This window comes from Lycium barbarum, chromosome 11 (assembly GCF_019175385.1).
Source record: "Lycium barbarum isolate Lr01 chromosome 11, ASM1917538v2, whole genome shotgun sequence".
NCBI classification, from domain to species: Eukaryota; Viridiplantae; Streptophyta; class Magnoliopsida; order Solanales; family Solanaceae; genus Lycium; species Lycium barbarum.
Window position 1 is genome coordinate 7,778,046 of NC_083347.1, and position 18,657 is coordinate 7,796,702.

An 18,657-nucleotide genomic window follows, 5' to 3' on the forward strand; every position below is an offset into this window, starting at 1 on the left:
TTAGGATCTACAGTAACGGAATCATGAATTCTACTAAAAGGATTTAAGAGTGCTAAGAATAAAGTGATACTTACCACTTGTCAACATAATTCAATAATATGTAGTACGAAGTGGTTCAATTGAACCCCTTCCAATAGGTAGCTCCCCCACTCAGAGCCGGGTGTAAATTGAACCCCCTTTCAATTGAACCCCTTTGTGCATACCCTCGGCTCAAGTGGGATCTCCACGTATTTATATATATTGATTTATGTTATTATCTGTTATTTTTTGTACTTCGATTATTAGATTATCAGATTAATTGGTGGTAGTTACTGCTCCTTTTTTCAGATTGCTCTATCATGTTTTTTTAATATTTTGTCATGCCTTATTCTCTTGCGTTATTTCTTTTTCGTATTGCTTTAAATTGCTTGTCCTTGAGTCGAGGGTTTTCTGGAAATAGTCTCTCTACCTCCCAAGATAGGGGTAAAGTGTGCAAACACTCTACTCTCCCGAGATCCCACTTTGTGGGATTTCAGTGGGCATGTTGTTGATTGTGTAAATAATTTATTGAAAGTTATTTTTGAAGTGTATAATCTTCATAAATTCTCAAGCTGCTCAAGTCAAAGTCTATTAATGTAAGTGCTCTTACCCAATTAGCAGGCCAATTACATGAGAGGAGACCCAAGTTTAGCCTAACTTTGCACATTTCTGCCATGTGGGGGACCTTATGTTAGGCAACGCATGTGTTAACATAACGCAGCAAACTTCAATTCTTTTACAGCTCTTACGTACAATAATTGGTAGGTACCAATGAGCTGCCTGTTGATTTCGACCACTTATTACTCCATCCACTGAATATGATTTATTGAACGATAAGCAAAGCTTGGATAAAGGTACTTTAACAGCCCATAAAGAAGAGACTAGGAGCTAGCATGCCTATTGAAGTTTTATATAAAATTAAGATTACCATGTGGAGCACCTTTTAGCTGTTATGATGAAGTTAAAACTACTAGTGCTTGCAAGTGACAGCGAGTCGGGTTTGTGCGGGTTGAAATGAATTAGACAAAACGGGTCGAAACATGACCCCCCATGTTTAGTACGGGTAAAAAATGAATTAAGTGACAGATAACGTAGCTATTATCTGTGATAGTTTGAAGTTTGAATATATATGGTTCTTTTATGTTCAGAAACATGTGTATATATATGGCTGTTTTATGTTCAGAAATAGGAAAAGGGAGCCTTAGTGTGTGTGGGGATCCATGACACTTACTGTATTAATGCATTTAGGACTTCAGAATTAGATGTTGAATATTAATCCGTATAATTGTGTTATAAACGGATATCTAAATGGTAATTGATTTTGGACAATGTAATTAAATTGTTAGGAAAATTTTCACGGGCCTTTTTTTTTTTTTTAATGACATGAGAACCCGCAACCGCTATCCTTCAGGTGCGCACATGGTAAACCCAACTCCTGTGTAATAGCTTGCAAACCACACAGGAGAGATAACCCGCATTAATTTTCATGGGCTATTTGATCAGCCAGAATTACAAACATTTGACAAAGTGAACTACAATGCACAATTCTAATGTGCAAGTTTGGGTCAACTAGAAGAATAAGTGAAAAGGAGTAAACTATGAAGATACAATAGCCAAAATTGTCAGAATTCAGCTTACACATCTTCATTTCTTGTACAACTTCTGAGGATTGGAGTAGAACTAATAATATACTATTGGCATAAAGTGAGTTCTATGTAACTGCAGCAAACAGTGCAGATTACTTACAAAGGAGAAACACACATTAGTCAATTGCTCAAACAACTTCAACTCAAACTTCAACCTTCAACTACCACACAGCGCTCTATCTAAACACCTATCACTAACGTGAGTGAAAAGCTTAGGGATCTGAAACACCTATCAATAACGTGAGTGAACAGCTTACGGATTTGAAACACCTATCACTAACGTGAGTGAAAAAGCTTAAAGTAAATGCACTAACACTGCCTTCTTCGTTTCGGACGAGTACCGCTTGGAGGTTGCTGTTGAAGGTTCGACGAAGGGGAGTAACTAATGTCAGGCACAAATATTGAACAGTCAAATGGATTCTGGTAAGTTTTGGGCCAGTAAAGTCCAGAGGCCGTAGGTGGAGATGGAACTTGTGGCACTGCCCAAGATGTGTCTGGCACCTGACCCAAGCACTCATCACCGTCTAGTTCTTCATCTTCAAATCTTAAGATTGATGAGGAGTCTGACTCTCCGAGCTTGCCGTTATCCGCCTGATAGATTTCATGCAAGAAGAACTAAATTAGGAGCCACGACGACTATTGAACATAATGCTGTGCAAGTGGGAAAATGAAACACAGTTGAAACATAGCAAAAGCGACGTATGAACACAGAACCCAGTCTGCTTGGGTTTCACCAGTTTTGTCTAAGCCAAGTGATAACACATGAGCCGCTATTTACAGCCAAAAACATTGCTATCAAACCCTTGAATAAAATCATGTGCCAACATGAATCTCCACCTTTGACTAGAGTCATATTTAGCAAATATATGGTCGGACTCGGAAATGTATCTTCATCTACCAAGCACCCATAGAAACAACAAAATGACTGACACCTAGGCATATTTTTTGTGGCGTGAATGACCAAAAAAAAAAAAAAAAAAAAAAAAAAAGCACGACATAATAGCTAAAGCTGCTTTTGATTGTCACAACCCTAAGCAAGGTTGTTAACCCAGCCACATGTTAATACTTATGGTGCGCCTTGACTGTCTATATTGAACAATAATCGAGACTCAGGAATCCAAGCATTTCAAGGCCCACATTTACTTGGCGAAGTGCAAGTCCACCAATATTGTAATACACTAATACTCCAAAGATCTTTAGCACCTACAGGTTTTCTATATGACAAGGGAAGGGCAAATCCGTGGTGAAATGTGTCGGTCCAATCAAAAGATTGAATTGGGGGCTAACAATGTCCATTTTGCCTAAAGTGGTCCAACCACACAAACTTATTTTTCCAGTTTCCTGTCTTCAGATAAAGATTATTCCTTGGTTACTTGTTGGCACAAATACGCGTACACAACTTAATGAAATCCTTAAGTATAGATAACAGCGCATGCATACCACTCAACTGTGAAGCCAGGAATAGACTTCAACAGGGATTTCTCAAGTTTGGTTGATTAGTCCAATACAATCAGATCCAAAGAAGGAGACAATAGAAATAAAGATGCTAACTACTAAAAGAACAAATAATGAATGGTAAGATCTAAACCATACCTCAAATGATCAGTCATCCATTGTACCCATACTTCTGATTGATATGCAGTCCAAGAAATTCATCTAAATTCCATTGTGATATACTACAAACAACAAAAGCTACGACTTAAACCGTACCTTAGATGATCCATCCTCCATGTATCCATAATTCTGATTGAAATCATTCAGACCAATAAATTCATCAAACTGCCAGAGTGGCATGCTCCCAGCTGCAGAACCTCCAGCAAACGGGGATTTACTAGGAGCAAAATCCCCAACCCCACTAGCCTGTGTTGGTAATACTTTGTTAAATTGAGCATCCAATGATACTGGGGCATTTCGTTTAGAAAGTGGAGCAGACTCTGGCTGAATGGACTGTGACGTCCCTGAGGATGATGCACCACCAGGATCAACTGGTTCAAGTCCTACTTTTACTCCAGTCAGCAAAAATCTTTGGTGGGCTGCGACATGAGGATTAGCCGTGTGAATACCAATATCACATTTTCGGCAAAGTAAAGCCCGATCCTCGAGACAAAAGAAATATCCAACTGTTTCCTGCACAAATAGAATCCTTTTATCAATATCTAGAACACTAAAACTGGAGATAAGACATCAATAAAGGAAATTGATAGATAGATAAACATGAATTATATACTCCCTCCGTCCCAATTTATGTGGCACCATTTGACCGGGCACGGAGTTTAAGAAATAAGGAAAGACTTTGTTATGTTTACCAAATTGCCCTTGCTTTAGTGCTTACTTTTGTTGACTTTTCTTCACAATAAGTACATCTTTAAAAGTAAGTGGGACCCAATAAGGGTAAAATATGGATGGTTCCATTAAATAATTTCCAAATAAGGAAATGTGACATTCATTTTGGGACGGACAAAAAAGGAAATGGTGCCACATAAATTGGGACAGAGGGAGTACATCTAAAGTCATACTGAAGCACAGAAGAGAAGGACTTTCATTACAAGGCAGCAAAATTTGATAAACTTGGGGAAATATAACTGCTTTGGCTCCACAAAAGAAAAGGCAAATAAAAACCTTAGCCATCAAATCAAATCTCCAGGAAAAAAAATGAAATCACTTTTGCTAAGCCAAATGGGTAACTTCTGCTTCATGCGACCATACGAGTCGCAACTAACAACCACAAAATCCTTGAGGTGATTAATATCTGCAATTAGTAATTACTATAGATAAAAAGTTCGGTAATGTTCACGATTTGATATCATGAGCACATGATCTTCTCCCGAAGAAACTACAGGAACAAATGATTTCATAAGCATTACAGATCTCAACAAGCTCATTTAATTCATTTAATCCTTAAACTTTCAACCATTAACTGAGCTTCTATATGTTTATTGAAACATGGAGTTGCATCCTCCTCAGCGAAGCGGTTTTTTCTTCTCCCTTTTTTAGAAAAAAAAATATTTTGAGAAATGCATCCCACTTAGAGCAAAGGTGTTGGTTGGAAAAGCTACCCATAGTTCCGTATATGAATATTCATAATTATGAACAGGATAACGGGTTATGCTAAGACTCCAGATTAAGGTTTTTACTACATAGAGGATAAATTCCAACCCCCCCACCCCCTCGGGCACACACACATACATCCCAAAACCACTGTTTTGCTCCTTTTTGTTAAGGTCAATAATTTAAGGAGACTGGAGGAAATCATTATGTTGAATGCTCAATCTCAGTATGTTTTTCCTCTTTAGGTAAAAGCGTACAAATGGATTTTCCAACTAGGTCCTTGACTCACAACAGACAATCCTTAACCATTGAACCCTTATGCGAACAACTAATCATAATGAGTTTTCGTTCTTGATACGTGTAATACACTGGTTCTTCTGATGATCACACGTTTAAACTGAATTCTATCATTACATCTGAAATTCCTGTTTTATTCCTATAACATGTGACACTCAATTATCCGTTTCACTATATCTATAAACAGATGTTGAGAAACCTCTAAGCAAAAAAGTACGAATCTATCACCTCTTACTTTCTTAATGTCTCGGCAAAAGGACTGCCAAATAAAGGAAACAGGTACCACATAGTTTTAACATTAAGAACCTCAAGACGAGCTCTCCACATGCCATATGCAAACCATATCCTACATTAATTTCCATGAAGCAGCAGCATTCCATGGAACCATAACCGATCGAGAAGGCATAAATTGCAACTTAGACCTCCATATATCCATTAGTGAACAAGATTTGCATATCGCCCTAACGTCTCCTGTGCGCAAAAGAATACCCCTAATCTCCTTTTCATACTTTGTTCTTTCTTTCCTCTTCTGGGGTATTCCTTTTTATTTTCTGAAGGGGAGGGGTGGGAACATCAGGGGAACCAATAACAAAAGCTATAATTTCTACTGAAACAACATGGATAAACGAAATTAGATTTGCACCTAGATATTAACTTCACTTACATATGTTTCCAGAAGAAGAAATTTCAAAAATTAGTTCAGTAGCACTCACAAAATAAGACTTATATAAACGGTAGTATCAATAAATAAAAACAACTACTATGCCTCAGTCCCAAACAAGTTGGGGTGGGCTATACCAATCCTCACTTCTTCATTTAAGCTCATTTCATATTATCAACAAGCACAAATATCTATGATTAATTAATGCTACTACAAAACAAATAAATCAAAAATCATGACTTTATCTATGATTAATATATGCTACTACAAAACAAATACATATCAATATACTCCCTCCGTCCCAATTGTTTTAGGCATCTTTTGGATTTAGACATTCAAACAAGTCTTTCTTTGACTGTAATTTATTCATATATACTTTATATATTTTGAATTGTCAATAATCAGTGGCGGAGCCAGAATTTTCACTTAGGGGTTCAAAATTTAAAGAAGTAAACACACGAACAAGTGAAAGGGGGTTCAACATCTACTATATCTACATTAAAAAAAAAAAAAAAAACCATGCATAAACAATGTAATTTTTCACCGAAGGGGGTTCGAATGAACACCCTGGGCTCTACCTGGCTCCACCCCTGTCAATAATTATGACTTATAATACTTGTTACGTTGTTTCTAAATATGTAAATTTTATTCAAAAAAAAACTTAAAAAGATTCCATGCCTGAATTCACGGTCAAAATTAAACCGTTGAGTCTCTGAAATTCGAACTGTGCCACATAAATATTAAACCCTGTAAACCTGCCGATGAGTAAATAGAAGAACAAAAGTGTAAAAATATGAGTACCTGACAGATATCACACTTAGGCATAGAAGAATTAGAAGCAGAAAGAGGAACTCTCTGATGTTTACTAGCAAGTTTATTAGCAGCATGTACTTTCTCATCACATGACCAACACAACGCTGCCTCATCTGCACAACACAAAACATTCGCTTCTGCAACCTCACACACGTTACACTGTATCTTCATCACTACAACACTTGCCTACTTACCAAAGAAAAAGATCTTTTTTTTTTTTTTTTAGTGTATATTTGTATTTTGTATGTATGGTGGTTTTATTGAGAAATTTGGGAGAAAAGAAATGGTGGATTTTGAGAGAACGTGTCGGGTTTAGGACGGTGACCCGATGAGCTGGATTTTGGGGGTTGGGGTTGTACTGTAGGAGATTTTATTGTGTCGCATGATTATCATCTTTGTTTAAGACTCTGTTTTTTTGGTTTTAATAATAGGGGATTTTTTTATGTAATCATATTGTAAATATCATCATTATCTGTCTAGCAAGAAGCCAAGTATTTTGGATATTATAGTGTCACGTGATCTTTCTGAGAATTGTTGTTGGTTTTAATACTTCATCCATCTCAAAATATTTGTGATTTTTTAATTTTACATATCCCTTAAGAAATAGTATTAATTAACAAGGATATTTAACTATTTTACCCTTATTTAGTCTAAGCTATAATCTCTCTTCATTAAATGTTTACTCTATTTTTGTGTCATCATTAATGACACTAAGGGTAAAATGGTGAAAAAATAATTAATTTTGCCCTTGAACTTTTAAAACGACAAATAATTTGAGACAATTATTTTTAATAACCATGACTAGGGGTGTAAAAAGGAAACCGACAAACCGCATCAAACCGATAGTCCGAACCAAACCGAGAAAAAACTCAACTAGTGGTTTGGTTTTAAAATGAAAAACCCGACCACACTTGGTTTGTTTGGTTTTAACTAAAAAAAAACAAACCGAATCAAATCAACCCGAGATTACATGTATAAAATTTCAAAAATATTTATACATAAAAGTATTTATTTATAATGTAATTTAAAAAAAATTCTTAAACTTTTTCATAGTTTTTTGTCTTTTAAGATATTATTTCAAGCTTGGAATTAAAATTTTGAATGGTCCAATAAGTTTTATAGCTCATAGATATTAGTAACTCAAATAAAACCCGATAAAATCAAATCAATACTAATGCTAACAAAAGAAATTCAATTCTAACATTATGAATGACAATAATGTTGGATATCTATGAGTTCTTTAGTCTTATATTGGTTTAGACAGTGAAAATAAATAACTTAATTTTATTTTTTCTTTAATATTTAGTCATGTAATTAATATTTATTGCCGCGCACAACATGACTTAGTTCTTTTAGATTATGATCATTTTCTATGTGCCTTATAAATTAGCCGTAATAACTATAGCATGATTTAGTACTTTTAGATTATGATCATTTTATTTTATGCGATTTCTTTACTTTTTTTGTTGAATTTTTTAGTACAATGTCATATCTCATCTCACGTTTTATGTTATTTTCTTAAAAATATCTTAATTAGATAGTCGTATCTTACTAGGACTAAAGAAAATATTTGAAGTACAAGTTATATAATTTGTATGAAGACTTTACCAACAAAAAAAAATGAAAAACCTGAACAACCCGAGAAACTCCGAGATTGAAAAACCCGACTTTTATTGGTTTGATTTGATTTGGTATTTGAAAAACCCGAACTAACCCGGTCTATGTACACCCCTAATCATGACAAATATTTTGAGATAACTATTTTTAGCAATCACGATAAATATTTTGAGACGGAGGGAGTAGTGGATTTTGATATAAATATCATCGTCCAACGAAGCCAAGAATAAAACTCATTAGTCAATGATTGCAAGTTGATACAATCCATTTAAATTCAAAATCTATATCTATATATTAATATTAATTAAAAAGAAGATAGTTTACAATAGAATTGTTACAAGTGGTAGAATAAGAAAATGGGATGTGTTAGTTTTAGGACAAAAATCAGTTTAGATTTTTTTGAAACTAGTTACAATTGTTCTTAAAATTTCCCATTATCAGGATCTGACCACAAATTTAGGGACGTGGCTCTCCACATTTTGATTTTATTTGCCTTCAGTATGTGTACATATTCTTTCCCCCCCCCGCCCCTCCTGCCCCCCCCCCCCCCCACTTTAATTTTTAAACCCTTTTTCTCTTCTCTCCTTTTCTTAATTACAGGCTCTTTCTTTCTTTTCTCTTCTCACATCTATTTGCAGCAATTGTACGTTCGTCTCTTAGTTTTTCTTCTCTTTTTGTCCATTGTAAACATAGGTATAACATATGCATCCACCGTTTGATATTACATTTATAGATATATGCTGGTTTGTATGCATTAGAGTATTGAGTGTGTACGACATTAAGATTTTTTTTTTCTAGCATGCAAGATACAAAAGAATGAGAATACATTTCAATTTTTTTTTTTAAGTAACCCCATAATTCTTAAACCTACCCCTAAGGATCTTCTCTCTTCTTTTTTCTTTGTTTTCTTTATACGCGGTAATAGTGGCAGGAAATGGCTTGATGCACATAAGTTCATGTAGTTTAACTGATCTCTGTTATGCACAAAGATGTATTTGGTATATTAATATAGTGCATAAAAATATTATCATTTCGTATTTGTCAGCATATTTGTCGCATTAGGTTTGCAATTTATTCAACTTCTTTGTGTAGTTTGAGAGTTTAGATTGTTAACTTTTTATACTTGAAACACTGTTGTTTTGAATTTTTACAGTCTTCTAACTTCTAAAAAATACACAGTTATGTGACTTGGATTGAAACAAAAAAATCAAGTTCTTATTGTGTGGTTAAAGCTTTTGAAAAGCAAATTAAATCTTATCCAAGCTCTACATAACTCCGAAGTTTTAAACTTGGGGTTAAAATTTTGAATCTAAATAAAAACTCCTATATAAAGTTGCAGTTATTTTTTGAGATAGTTGGTCAGTTTTGAATTTGTATGGTTACAGTTATTTTTAAAACAATTTGAATTAAAATTTCCATGGGGTAACCACTTTAAGTTTAGCTTTATCATGATATAAAGTTTCAAATTTAGAGATAAATTTATTACGAATCTTAATCAATGATATTTGCAGGCTCTCTTGATCCAATATCTATTAGTTGGGCAAGGGTGCTGATGAAGAAGGTGATTTGCAGTTTCAAAACATCATGTGTGACCGGGAGAAAAAGTAAAAAGCATGAAAACAGAAGCAACCAAAGCCAAATGATGTATGAGCCTACGAAATACAATTCTTTGAGCTATCCGAATAACTTTGATGTTGGGCATTGAGTGCTAGAGGAATTGAATTTCGTAGAAGTCGATCTAATTCTGTGAATCACTTTCATATGTTTCTCTTTGTTTTATGTTTAGTTGTCCATCATTTATTTTTGTCGAATGGGTAATTAAAGTATCTCAAATTAATTAAGGTAATTAGATTTTTTTTCATTCTCCTTGATAGGTGGCGGGTTAAATATGCTAAGCTCGTGTCTAGCTTTTAGATTAGGCTTATGTTTTTATCTCTCTTTTGTTGCTCATTTGCATGACCTTGGAATCTGGCTTACTACTTTATTAGTCATCAACTGATTTTACCCGACCATTTTGCACTTCAATATGTTTGTTTAATGTTTCGTTTTGCCCGTAGACAATCATTATTCAAAAAACTTTATACACGTGACAACCATTTTGCACTTCAATATGTTTGTTTAATGTTTAGTTTTGCCGGTAGACAATCTTTATTCAAAAAACTTTATACACGTGACAATGTTTGATGCTCTAAATTCTTTTCTTAATGAAGAAATGTATGCGGATCAGAAGATTTTTATAATAGACGAAGAAATGTTTGTCACTTCTTTTATTTCTAGTATAAAAATAATTCTCTATTTCTATTTTATACATATAAAGGTTGAAACTAAATTATTTGAAATCTCGAATATTGAAAACACAATTTGTTTCAAATATTGTACATTCTGAAACCTCATTATGGTGTTAGCATTAGGCAAATTAGAAAATTGAATTGTAGGCAACACTAATATTTTTAAGATGAATTCAAACTTTTGGTGATTCAACTTCTTTCATGTTATTATGATGTTGTGTTAGTACAATTTCTTAATTTGTTAGCATTATGCAATTCAAGATGATCAGAACTTAAAGCCAAAATTGTTACAAATATCTCTCTGTTCTTTTTTTTTTTTAAACAATCTGCGCATTGCGCAGGTACCTATACTAGTAAGTACTATATACCAGAATAGCATAAATAGTTTTTTTTTTCCTTTTTCCTTTCCTTCGTTTACGAATTGAAGCGATAAATAGCTAAATTTCAAAGGATCGTAGCAGTAAAGCCGCTTTGCTACTTAAAATACCCATCATGTATTTAAGTCATCAATAACGGATTATATCCGCGGCTCGATGAAAATTTTACTAAATTTTGATATTATAATGATTGATGCTGGAATAATAACGTTAGCATTAACCTAATGTAAGGAGTCGTGGTTCATCTCTTAAGACACCATCAACTTTTCAAATTTTAATGCATTTACATAAATAAACAGTTCAAATCTATACAAGAAACTTTCTGCTACGCGTGATATTATGAAATTTTAAAAGAAATGAATATATCATAAATTCTTTCTCTTCCTATTAAGCATTATCCAAAATAATTTAAGAAAATTTATAATGGGAAGGACTCGTTTAGAAAGAAATTTAGTACAGTAGTCTCATTTATTACTCTATATATTCTACTAATAAATTATGCTAGTGGCATCTACTAGCTCACATAATATCTAATTTCCTTTCGAAAATGAACTCGATTCTTTGCAAGTGGCGGCAAATAGCTTTGATGAGGCCGACACGCGATTTAGTGTGTGCCCCACTGCCCCAACCTAAATACCTCGTTACTTTTTTATGTTCGATATCTATCGTCCCTACTTTTAATGATTTCTCCACCGGCTTGCGTGTGATTGTCACAACCAGTGAATTCAGATTCTCTGCATTGCAATAAGGTTACTGCCATTTGACATTTAAGATGGTATCCCCCCTCCCAACCCCCACCCCACCAACCCAACCATCCTTTCCTTGAAGAAGTTATTAAAACCGAAAGACTTAATGCATATGCGGCCCCTAAACTTGTCCTTTTTATTTTATTTTGATACTTCAATTAAGTGTTGTTCCTATTGAACACCTGAACTCGTCTTCAAGTGTGTCTATCAAACACAATCCGGCTTACATAATATTCCATCTTCAATGTAAGAACATGCTAATATATATTCTAATATAATTATGCCATCTTTTAACTAAGATTAGCAGCAATTGAGAGTAGGGGCGTCAATGGGACAGTTCGGTCGGTTATTTTAAAAAAATTACACCATTCCAATTCTTCGGTTATTTTATTTTGTATAATCAAAATTAGACTTTTCGAGATCGTCTCATCATCTCGGTTTTTCTTCGGTATCGGTACGGTTCGGTTAATTTTCGATTATTTTAGTTTTAAATGTCATCTAAGAATACACCACAATTAAAATGTAACGACACAGACCTCTACAAACCTATTTGTAGTACACCATCAAATAAATCTTCTATTTGTTTCTTATGAAATATTTAATATAAAAGCTATTAAAAAAATACACAAAGTAATTAAACTGAAATGTGTTATATAGAGTAGCAAGACAACAACGATGCATCATCACGACGTGAATCCTCACTGATTGACTAGAGAGAAGAATAACTTGCCAAAGACAACAATGTTGAATTGAGCCAAAACAAACATTAGCTTGTAGGGCACAGAAACCACAGCTTGAATTTGATATATATACATCAAGCAACATAGTAGAGGAGAGCAAGATGGAGGTAAAATTCTGTTAGTGCTAACTATAACCAAAACTGCCTAGTTAAATCATCTAAATCTATGACCGTTTGACTATGTATATGAGGGATCCTTTTGAAACTAAATCCAATCAACTAAAGGCCCAAAATTTAGCCTTTTTTTTTTTAATATTTGAAACAGAACTTATAAAATATATTTTATATATTCAATTTAACATATTTGTAATATATAAAATATATTTCATACATGTAAGGCTATTCGGTTCGGTTCGGGATTTTTTTGGTTTTTTGTATAAATTAAAAAGACCACCCTAATTGTTCGGGACGATTATAAGCTCAAATAAAATCCATGGTTTTATTGAAAAAACACTGTAAATCGGTTCGGTATGGTTAGGTTCGGTCGGATCGGTCGGTTTTTCATATTTTTTTGACACCCCTAATTGAGAGGGGAAAAAAAAAAGGTAGCCCTTAATTAAGCTCGCAGTTAAAGAGCACAACCAGCAGAAACCGATACATCCATGACCTAAAGAATAGTTTACCACATGTCTAAAATATTACTCCACCTTCATTTTCCTGATTTAATTTTTGCTTCTAATAAAAATCAGATTTAAGAGGTTTGATAGACATACCTGGGACGAGTTCAAGGGTTCAATAGGAACAACACTTAGTTGAGGTGCCAAAATAAAAAAAAGACAAGTTTAGGGAGCCGCATATGCATTAAGCCAAACCGAAATATGCATATAAGAAGAAGAAAGATATTATGAATTGTGTAAAGAAACTATTTATAATGCGGGGGTCTTATTCCTTGAACGACTTGAGTAATGGTAGAATGACAATTGAACGTAACCTTGTGAACCTTTAATATTATTGAAGAACCTTAATTGAACGTAACCTTGTGAACCTTTAATATTATTGAAGAACCTTCTTTTAAACCTTTAATATTATTGAGGAACCTTCTTTGAACTTTTCTTCTTATGAATTTTCCACTAAGCTTGATAAGAAAAGAACACGAAAGTGAGTCTCCATCGTGCAATTGTCACTACTTATGGACCCGAACTTGAGTGCTCTATCCATGACCAGGATGGAGGTCCTTCTTTACAGCATTTCTACAAGATTATATAATTCTTTTGTTTTATTGAATGAAATTTCAACGAATGAGATCTATAATAACCGTGCACATGTTTAGGTTCGGCATCAATGGGAAAATAAAAGGGAACGACCAAGATTTCGTTAGTAAGTCATAAGAAAAAAATCAGAACCATACGGAATGCTTGTTTTCTCAAATATGCAGTGTCCATGCATTATATCCCTTTATATCTTCAATGCCAGAAAATTTTCAGAGCAAATTTCTAATGATCAAGTTCCCTCGGACTTCTTCTGGACAGACAGCACATATTATAGCCTACAGATAAAGTACTCCAACAATAAGGATGAAACCCACAAACTACACAAGCTCCATCATAACTGCACCAGAAGATACTGCTCTTTTCCAATCGATTTAGTGTGTGTTGTGTGTAACTCCGGGCCTACATAACCCTCATAACACTACACTAAGGAGGACTCAACTCGAACACATCGATATTATCAGTCTATAAGCCTCTTCAAGCTGAAACTACCTCTTTTGCAAGATCAGAACTACTTTGAAGTGTGATCCACATCTCCTAGTAATAGGGTATCTGGAGTTATAAGTCTAGAGAGCAGATGCCTAGGCACAACCGTCTTCCTGCAGCCTACGAGCTGAGGAAGTGTAAAACTACCACCATCAAGCATTTTGCACTAGCATGAAAAGGTTACAAGAGTTAAAACGGAGGATCCGCTCAACCCTTACACCTTCATGAAGATAAATTTACAAGAACTGATTCTGTTATGTACTCTCACGATATCAGGTGGGATGGCAAGAAAACTTTCAACTTTGGAGCTTTGGAAGAGAGTTCAATGATATCCCCATGTTGAACTGAGTGGACTAGATGAGAGCCATCGATATAAATCAGCCCTTCTTTGCAATACCATGCAATCTCCATCAACTCCTCAGGCTTCACGGTGCCGTGCATCAGACTATTGTAAAGTCCAGGAGCAATGGGTTCTCTCACTATATACTGGAGATCTTTGGATAAAACTGGCATTGCAAATCCACCTGTTGAGAGCATTGCAGCTGTTGACCCAGCAGCTGTTGACACTCTAAGTCCACTTGATCTGCAATGCACCAACGAAGAACAAGACTGGTCCTCTTTCTTTGTTCTGTCAAGAGAAACAATTATCAAGCACCTATCTCAAAGCAGCATAGATGAGCAGTATGCTTCATATGCTAACCCCCGACCCCCCAAAAAAAAAAAAAAAATTTACCTGAATGAGAATCGGGAAACTGTAGCAGGACAAGGATGGGCAATTAAAACATCATTAAGTGCGTAAGTTGGCAGGTGCTTTGAGTTGAGAGTGATTGACATCCTTGAGACTTCAGAAGGTCTAGCACGATTTTCAAGGATATCATCTATTATCTGCAACAAAAGGTTATTAGTTAAGACCTTGAGCAGCTTTTAAAAATTAACCCCCGCCACAACAAAAGGATCCTAAATCAAGAGTTGTGGTAGCCTCATGGTGAAAAAGTTTATGTGAATATGCTTTCTGTGAGCACGAAATGCTCAATTTTGCTGGGAGTCACCCTTTATTTTTTATTTTTTATTTTTTTGCTGATGACATGGGAACCCGCAGCCGCTACCTTTCGGGTGCGCACAGGGTAAACCCAGCTGGGAGTCACCCCTTTATATACATTAACTCCACATGAGAAGAAATTAACAGCACTCCAGCTGAAGCAAGTCAGTATCAACGAGCTAGTTAACAGTAATATTGACAGCCTGATCCCCCAACTAAAACTAAAACATGACCATGATACACTAGGAGATATGTAGGGACATCATTTTGTTGAAGCAGACTGTCTCATGATTCTTGGAACCACAAATTGCGCTTTCTGATCCCCATGCACATTATTCCGTGGTAGTCTGAATAAACAAGTTTTTATGCTCCATGTTTTTATGAACAGGATCTTTTGAAAACTTCAAATGCAAGAGTAGAAAACAAAATTTTTGCTCCTTTTAAGGGGGTAGCATAATCCAGTATGGGGGAACCATAAAACAAACTATTAAGAACAAAGTAATTGAACATGACATACTAATTCCAGACAGTTCAACACAATCAGCAGTTCTTCTATTTATTTTTCTTTCTCAAAAAAAAAAAAAACTGACCCTATACCTCAAGGTTATGTGGCTCGGTTGCCACTGGAGCCAAGTCTCACTGGTGATAGCAAGAGTAAAAAAAAACAAAATCTAGACACCAAAATGACCAAAAAACCAACCATTCCACTGCACACTAGAATTGTATCAATAAGCATACAATTGAATTTACTCCGACGTACTATCATTCAACAGTATTTTCGCACATTAAACTAATCACAAGCAATCATGCGAAGTCAATAGTATATTAACGGGAAAGCTTAAATAATAAGTAACAAAGTCTCACTTGTTCAAAGTTCTTGACAGTTGCCGCACAAAGATATCCTGTACTCCTTGTAGCGTCAAATTCTTCATTGTATTCTTCAACCTAAAGCACATAAGAAGTGACACAGCGACTTGCAACAAAAGTCATCATAGAATAGACAGACTTGAATATGGATTCTGAAGAAGTTGATAGCCACAAACCATAAACAATTGCAAACCGAGCTAACCTCTTTTGCTTGAGTTGGGTCAGAATTTACTCCTAGAACAGGAATCGAATCGTCCATAAAATGGCTTGCCTGCAGTAATGTACCATCTCCTCCTATAGTAACTACTAAATCTACATCACGGATTGGCTGACATAGATTAAAACGATAGACTGCTTCCCAATCGACAAGCTTTTTCCTCAAAATGTTCTGACAGAAGTTTATAGCCTCCTTGTGGACCAGACATCTACTGTCTAGATATTTCAATACCTGCAATAACTGCAGGAGAAGAAGTCTCATCCTAGTGGAGCATCAGACTGTAAGAATTGAGGCATGTGCCAGTCATCAGGGACTTCAAATATTTGCAGAATAACATGTAAAAGAAAAGATTATCATGTTCAAATTGATTGGAGTGCAAATCATCTTCCAGTTATTATGGGTCAACTACTTCTCAGGAGTCGAAAAATGTTCTAAATTCAATAACGTATTACTTGGTCAAGACATGGTAGCTACCAGAATCAGCCGGGTGATATCATTCAGTTGCTTGAAAACTTTAAAGTTTCAAGCGTTAGTCAAATAGTTGTCCCCTTTGTACAAGGACAGTTAATTCCTTCTTTTCTGCTTATCCAACGGTTCATATTAGTTCCGGTTCATAGAATTCTATTCTGTTGAACAACATTTTCTTGCACAAAGAACCTACAATTGAGCGATGGACCCAGGTTAATGGCAAAATCAGGAATTTCACTATGGATGTCCAAACGTTGAAGAAGTAAATAAAAGTTTTTACGATGAATGGGTGCATCCAAAAATTACACTACTTTATCCGATATTTAACTAAATCACAAAAAACACTTATAATAGACTTAACAATTGTACAAATCAACACCAACATAAAGAAGTCAACAAAAGAGTCTACTGGAGAAAGCATAATTCTTCAAATTTCACTACGCGATATATAAGACGACAAGCAAAATGTTTCTTTGTCTCAACTAGTTTTCTCGAAGATCACCAAATCCATCTAACGGAGACCAAAAATCAATATATATTACCAACATCAACAATATAAATAGCAAGCTGATTATCAAATGCAGGGGCGGAGCTATGCATTGCCTCAACTAGTACGAATTGATATACTTCCTCCGTTTCAATTTGTTTGTCCGGTCTTAACTTTGCACGAAGTTTTAAAAAGTAAAGAAGATTTTTTAATATTATTGTCTTAAATTAAAAATACGTAAAATGTATCAAACTATCTTTTAATTTTGTGGTCTTAAACATTTCAAATATCCTTTTCAGTCTTTAAAATTACAGACTAAAAAGGAAAGTAAAACAAACAAATTGAAACATGGGGAGTACTAAAAAAGGACCTCTAAGAAATCGGCGTGGTTACATCAAAAGGTACATAACTTTGTTGAATAAAGCAATATGCATACAACTAACTGGCTTTGGCATTTTATCAAACACCTAAACTACACATAATTAATAAAAGGAATTAACAGCAAACATTTCTTCAGCTTTTCACAAGTGTAGCAACAACAAAGAAAGAAAAATAGGTAAATATGCTACTCACTCGTCCTAATTTATGTGATATAGTCCGCTTGGGAACGAAGTTTAATAACGGAAAGGAAAACTTTCGAAATTTATAATCTAAAATAAGTCATAAATTATTTATAAAAATGTTATTTTTTAGCACAAACTAAAAATAAAAGTGTATAGCATAAATTGGTGGGTACAGAGGGAGTTGTTAATTTAACCATGTGAAATTACCTTAGGGTTTCTGAAATTAGAAATGTTATCAAATTGGTGTGTTGGTAACACATCGAATGGTTTTAATAACAGCAACAATCGCCTCCTCGCCATTTTGTGATTTTTCTCCTTACTTTTAGTGATTAATTAACCTATAAAACAGTCACTGAGAATTCTGACTCTTGGGAAGTTGTCTATTCAATGACTAACGGGTCGAACCGATTTAATTAACGGGTCATTTCAGTGTTTCACTGTTTTGCCCCGGCTAAATTCTACTTTTCCCGTCAAGTTAGCGTCTTACTATATTACCTCACTTTCTTTATCGCACCACAATCATAAACTACTCTTGTAGTTAAAAAAGTGCAAATATATCCTTTAATTTTGCGATTTAGAATACATATATTTTTGTTAAAAAAATAGTTTATATATATCCTTATCGTTATAAAATGATGCAAATATGTCCCTGCCCTTATATAAATAGTGCAAATATACGGGATTTTTTAAAAAATTATTTAGCTTATTTTTTCATTAAAAAATGTCATGTGGCTTTAAAAAAAGTCTACTCATTTTGTTCGAGTAGACATATTTTTCTGACGCCACATGGTAATTTTTTTTTGTGGGTCGGATCTGGTTAGTTTAAAAAAATATCTCCGTAGCTTTAAAAAAAATAAGTCTACCTATTTTTTTAAACGAAACCAGACCCGACCCACCAGGAAAAAAAAAATTCATGTTACTTTAGATAAATATGTCTACTAAAAAAATGGTTAGATTTTTTTTTAAAGCCACGTGGTATTTTTGTTAATTAAAAAAATAAACTAAATGATTTTTAAAAAAAAATCCGTCAGCAAAAAGAGTATATTTGCACCAATTTGTAACGGCAGGGGTA

At 34.5% G+C, this 18,657-nt stretch overlaps 2 protein-coding genes across 3 annotated transcripts; both read right to left on the reverse strand.

Moving 5' to 3' along the window:
• Positions 1–1,596: 1,596 nt before the first annotated feature.
• On the reverse strand, positions 1,597–6,886 carry LOC132616789 (B-box zinc finger protein 22). Its single transcript, XM_060331445.1, has 3 exons — positions 6,472–6,886; positions 3,375–3,791; positions 1,597–2,255 (listed from the first exon to the last, which is right to left on the reverse strand). The coding sequence occupies exons 1-3, from the start codon at positions 6,652–6,654 to the stop codon at positions 1,974–1,976; spliced, it is 882 nt and encodes a 293-aa protein (XP_060187428.1). The 5' UTR covers positions 6,655–6,886; the 3' UTR covers positions 1,597–1,973.
• A 6,703-nt stretch (positions 6,887–13,589) lies between these two features.
• Positions 13,590–18,044, reverse strand: LOC132617702 (NADH kinase). 2 transcript variants are annotated; one of them, XM_060332771.1, is made up of 5 exons: positions 17,793–18,044; positions 16,053–16,307; positions 15,848–15,928; positions 14,678–14,829; positions 13,590–14,572 (listed from the first exon to the last, which is right to left on the reverse strand). In XM_060332771.1, the coding sequence occupies exons 1-5, from the start codon at positions 17,883–17,885 to the stop codon at positions 14,209–14,211; spliced, it is 945 nt and encodes a 314-aa protein (XP_060188754.1). In that variant the 5' UTR covers positions 17,886–18,044; the 3' UTR covers positions 13,590–14,208. The 2 variants fall into 2 exon arrangements, with proteins under 2 accessions (XP_060188754.1, XP_060188755.1); XM_060332772.1 differs by having other exon boundaries at positions 16,053–16,345; positions 17,793–18,035.
• Positions 18,045–18,657: the final 613 nt, after the last annotated feature.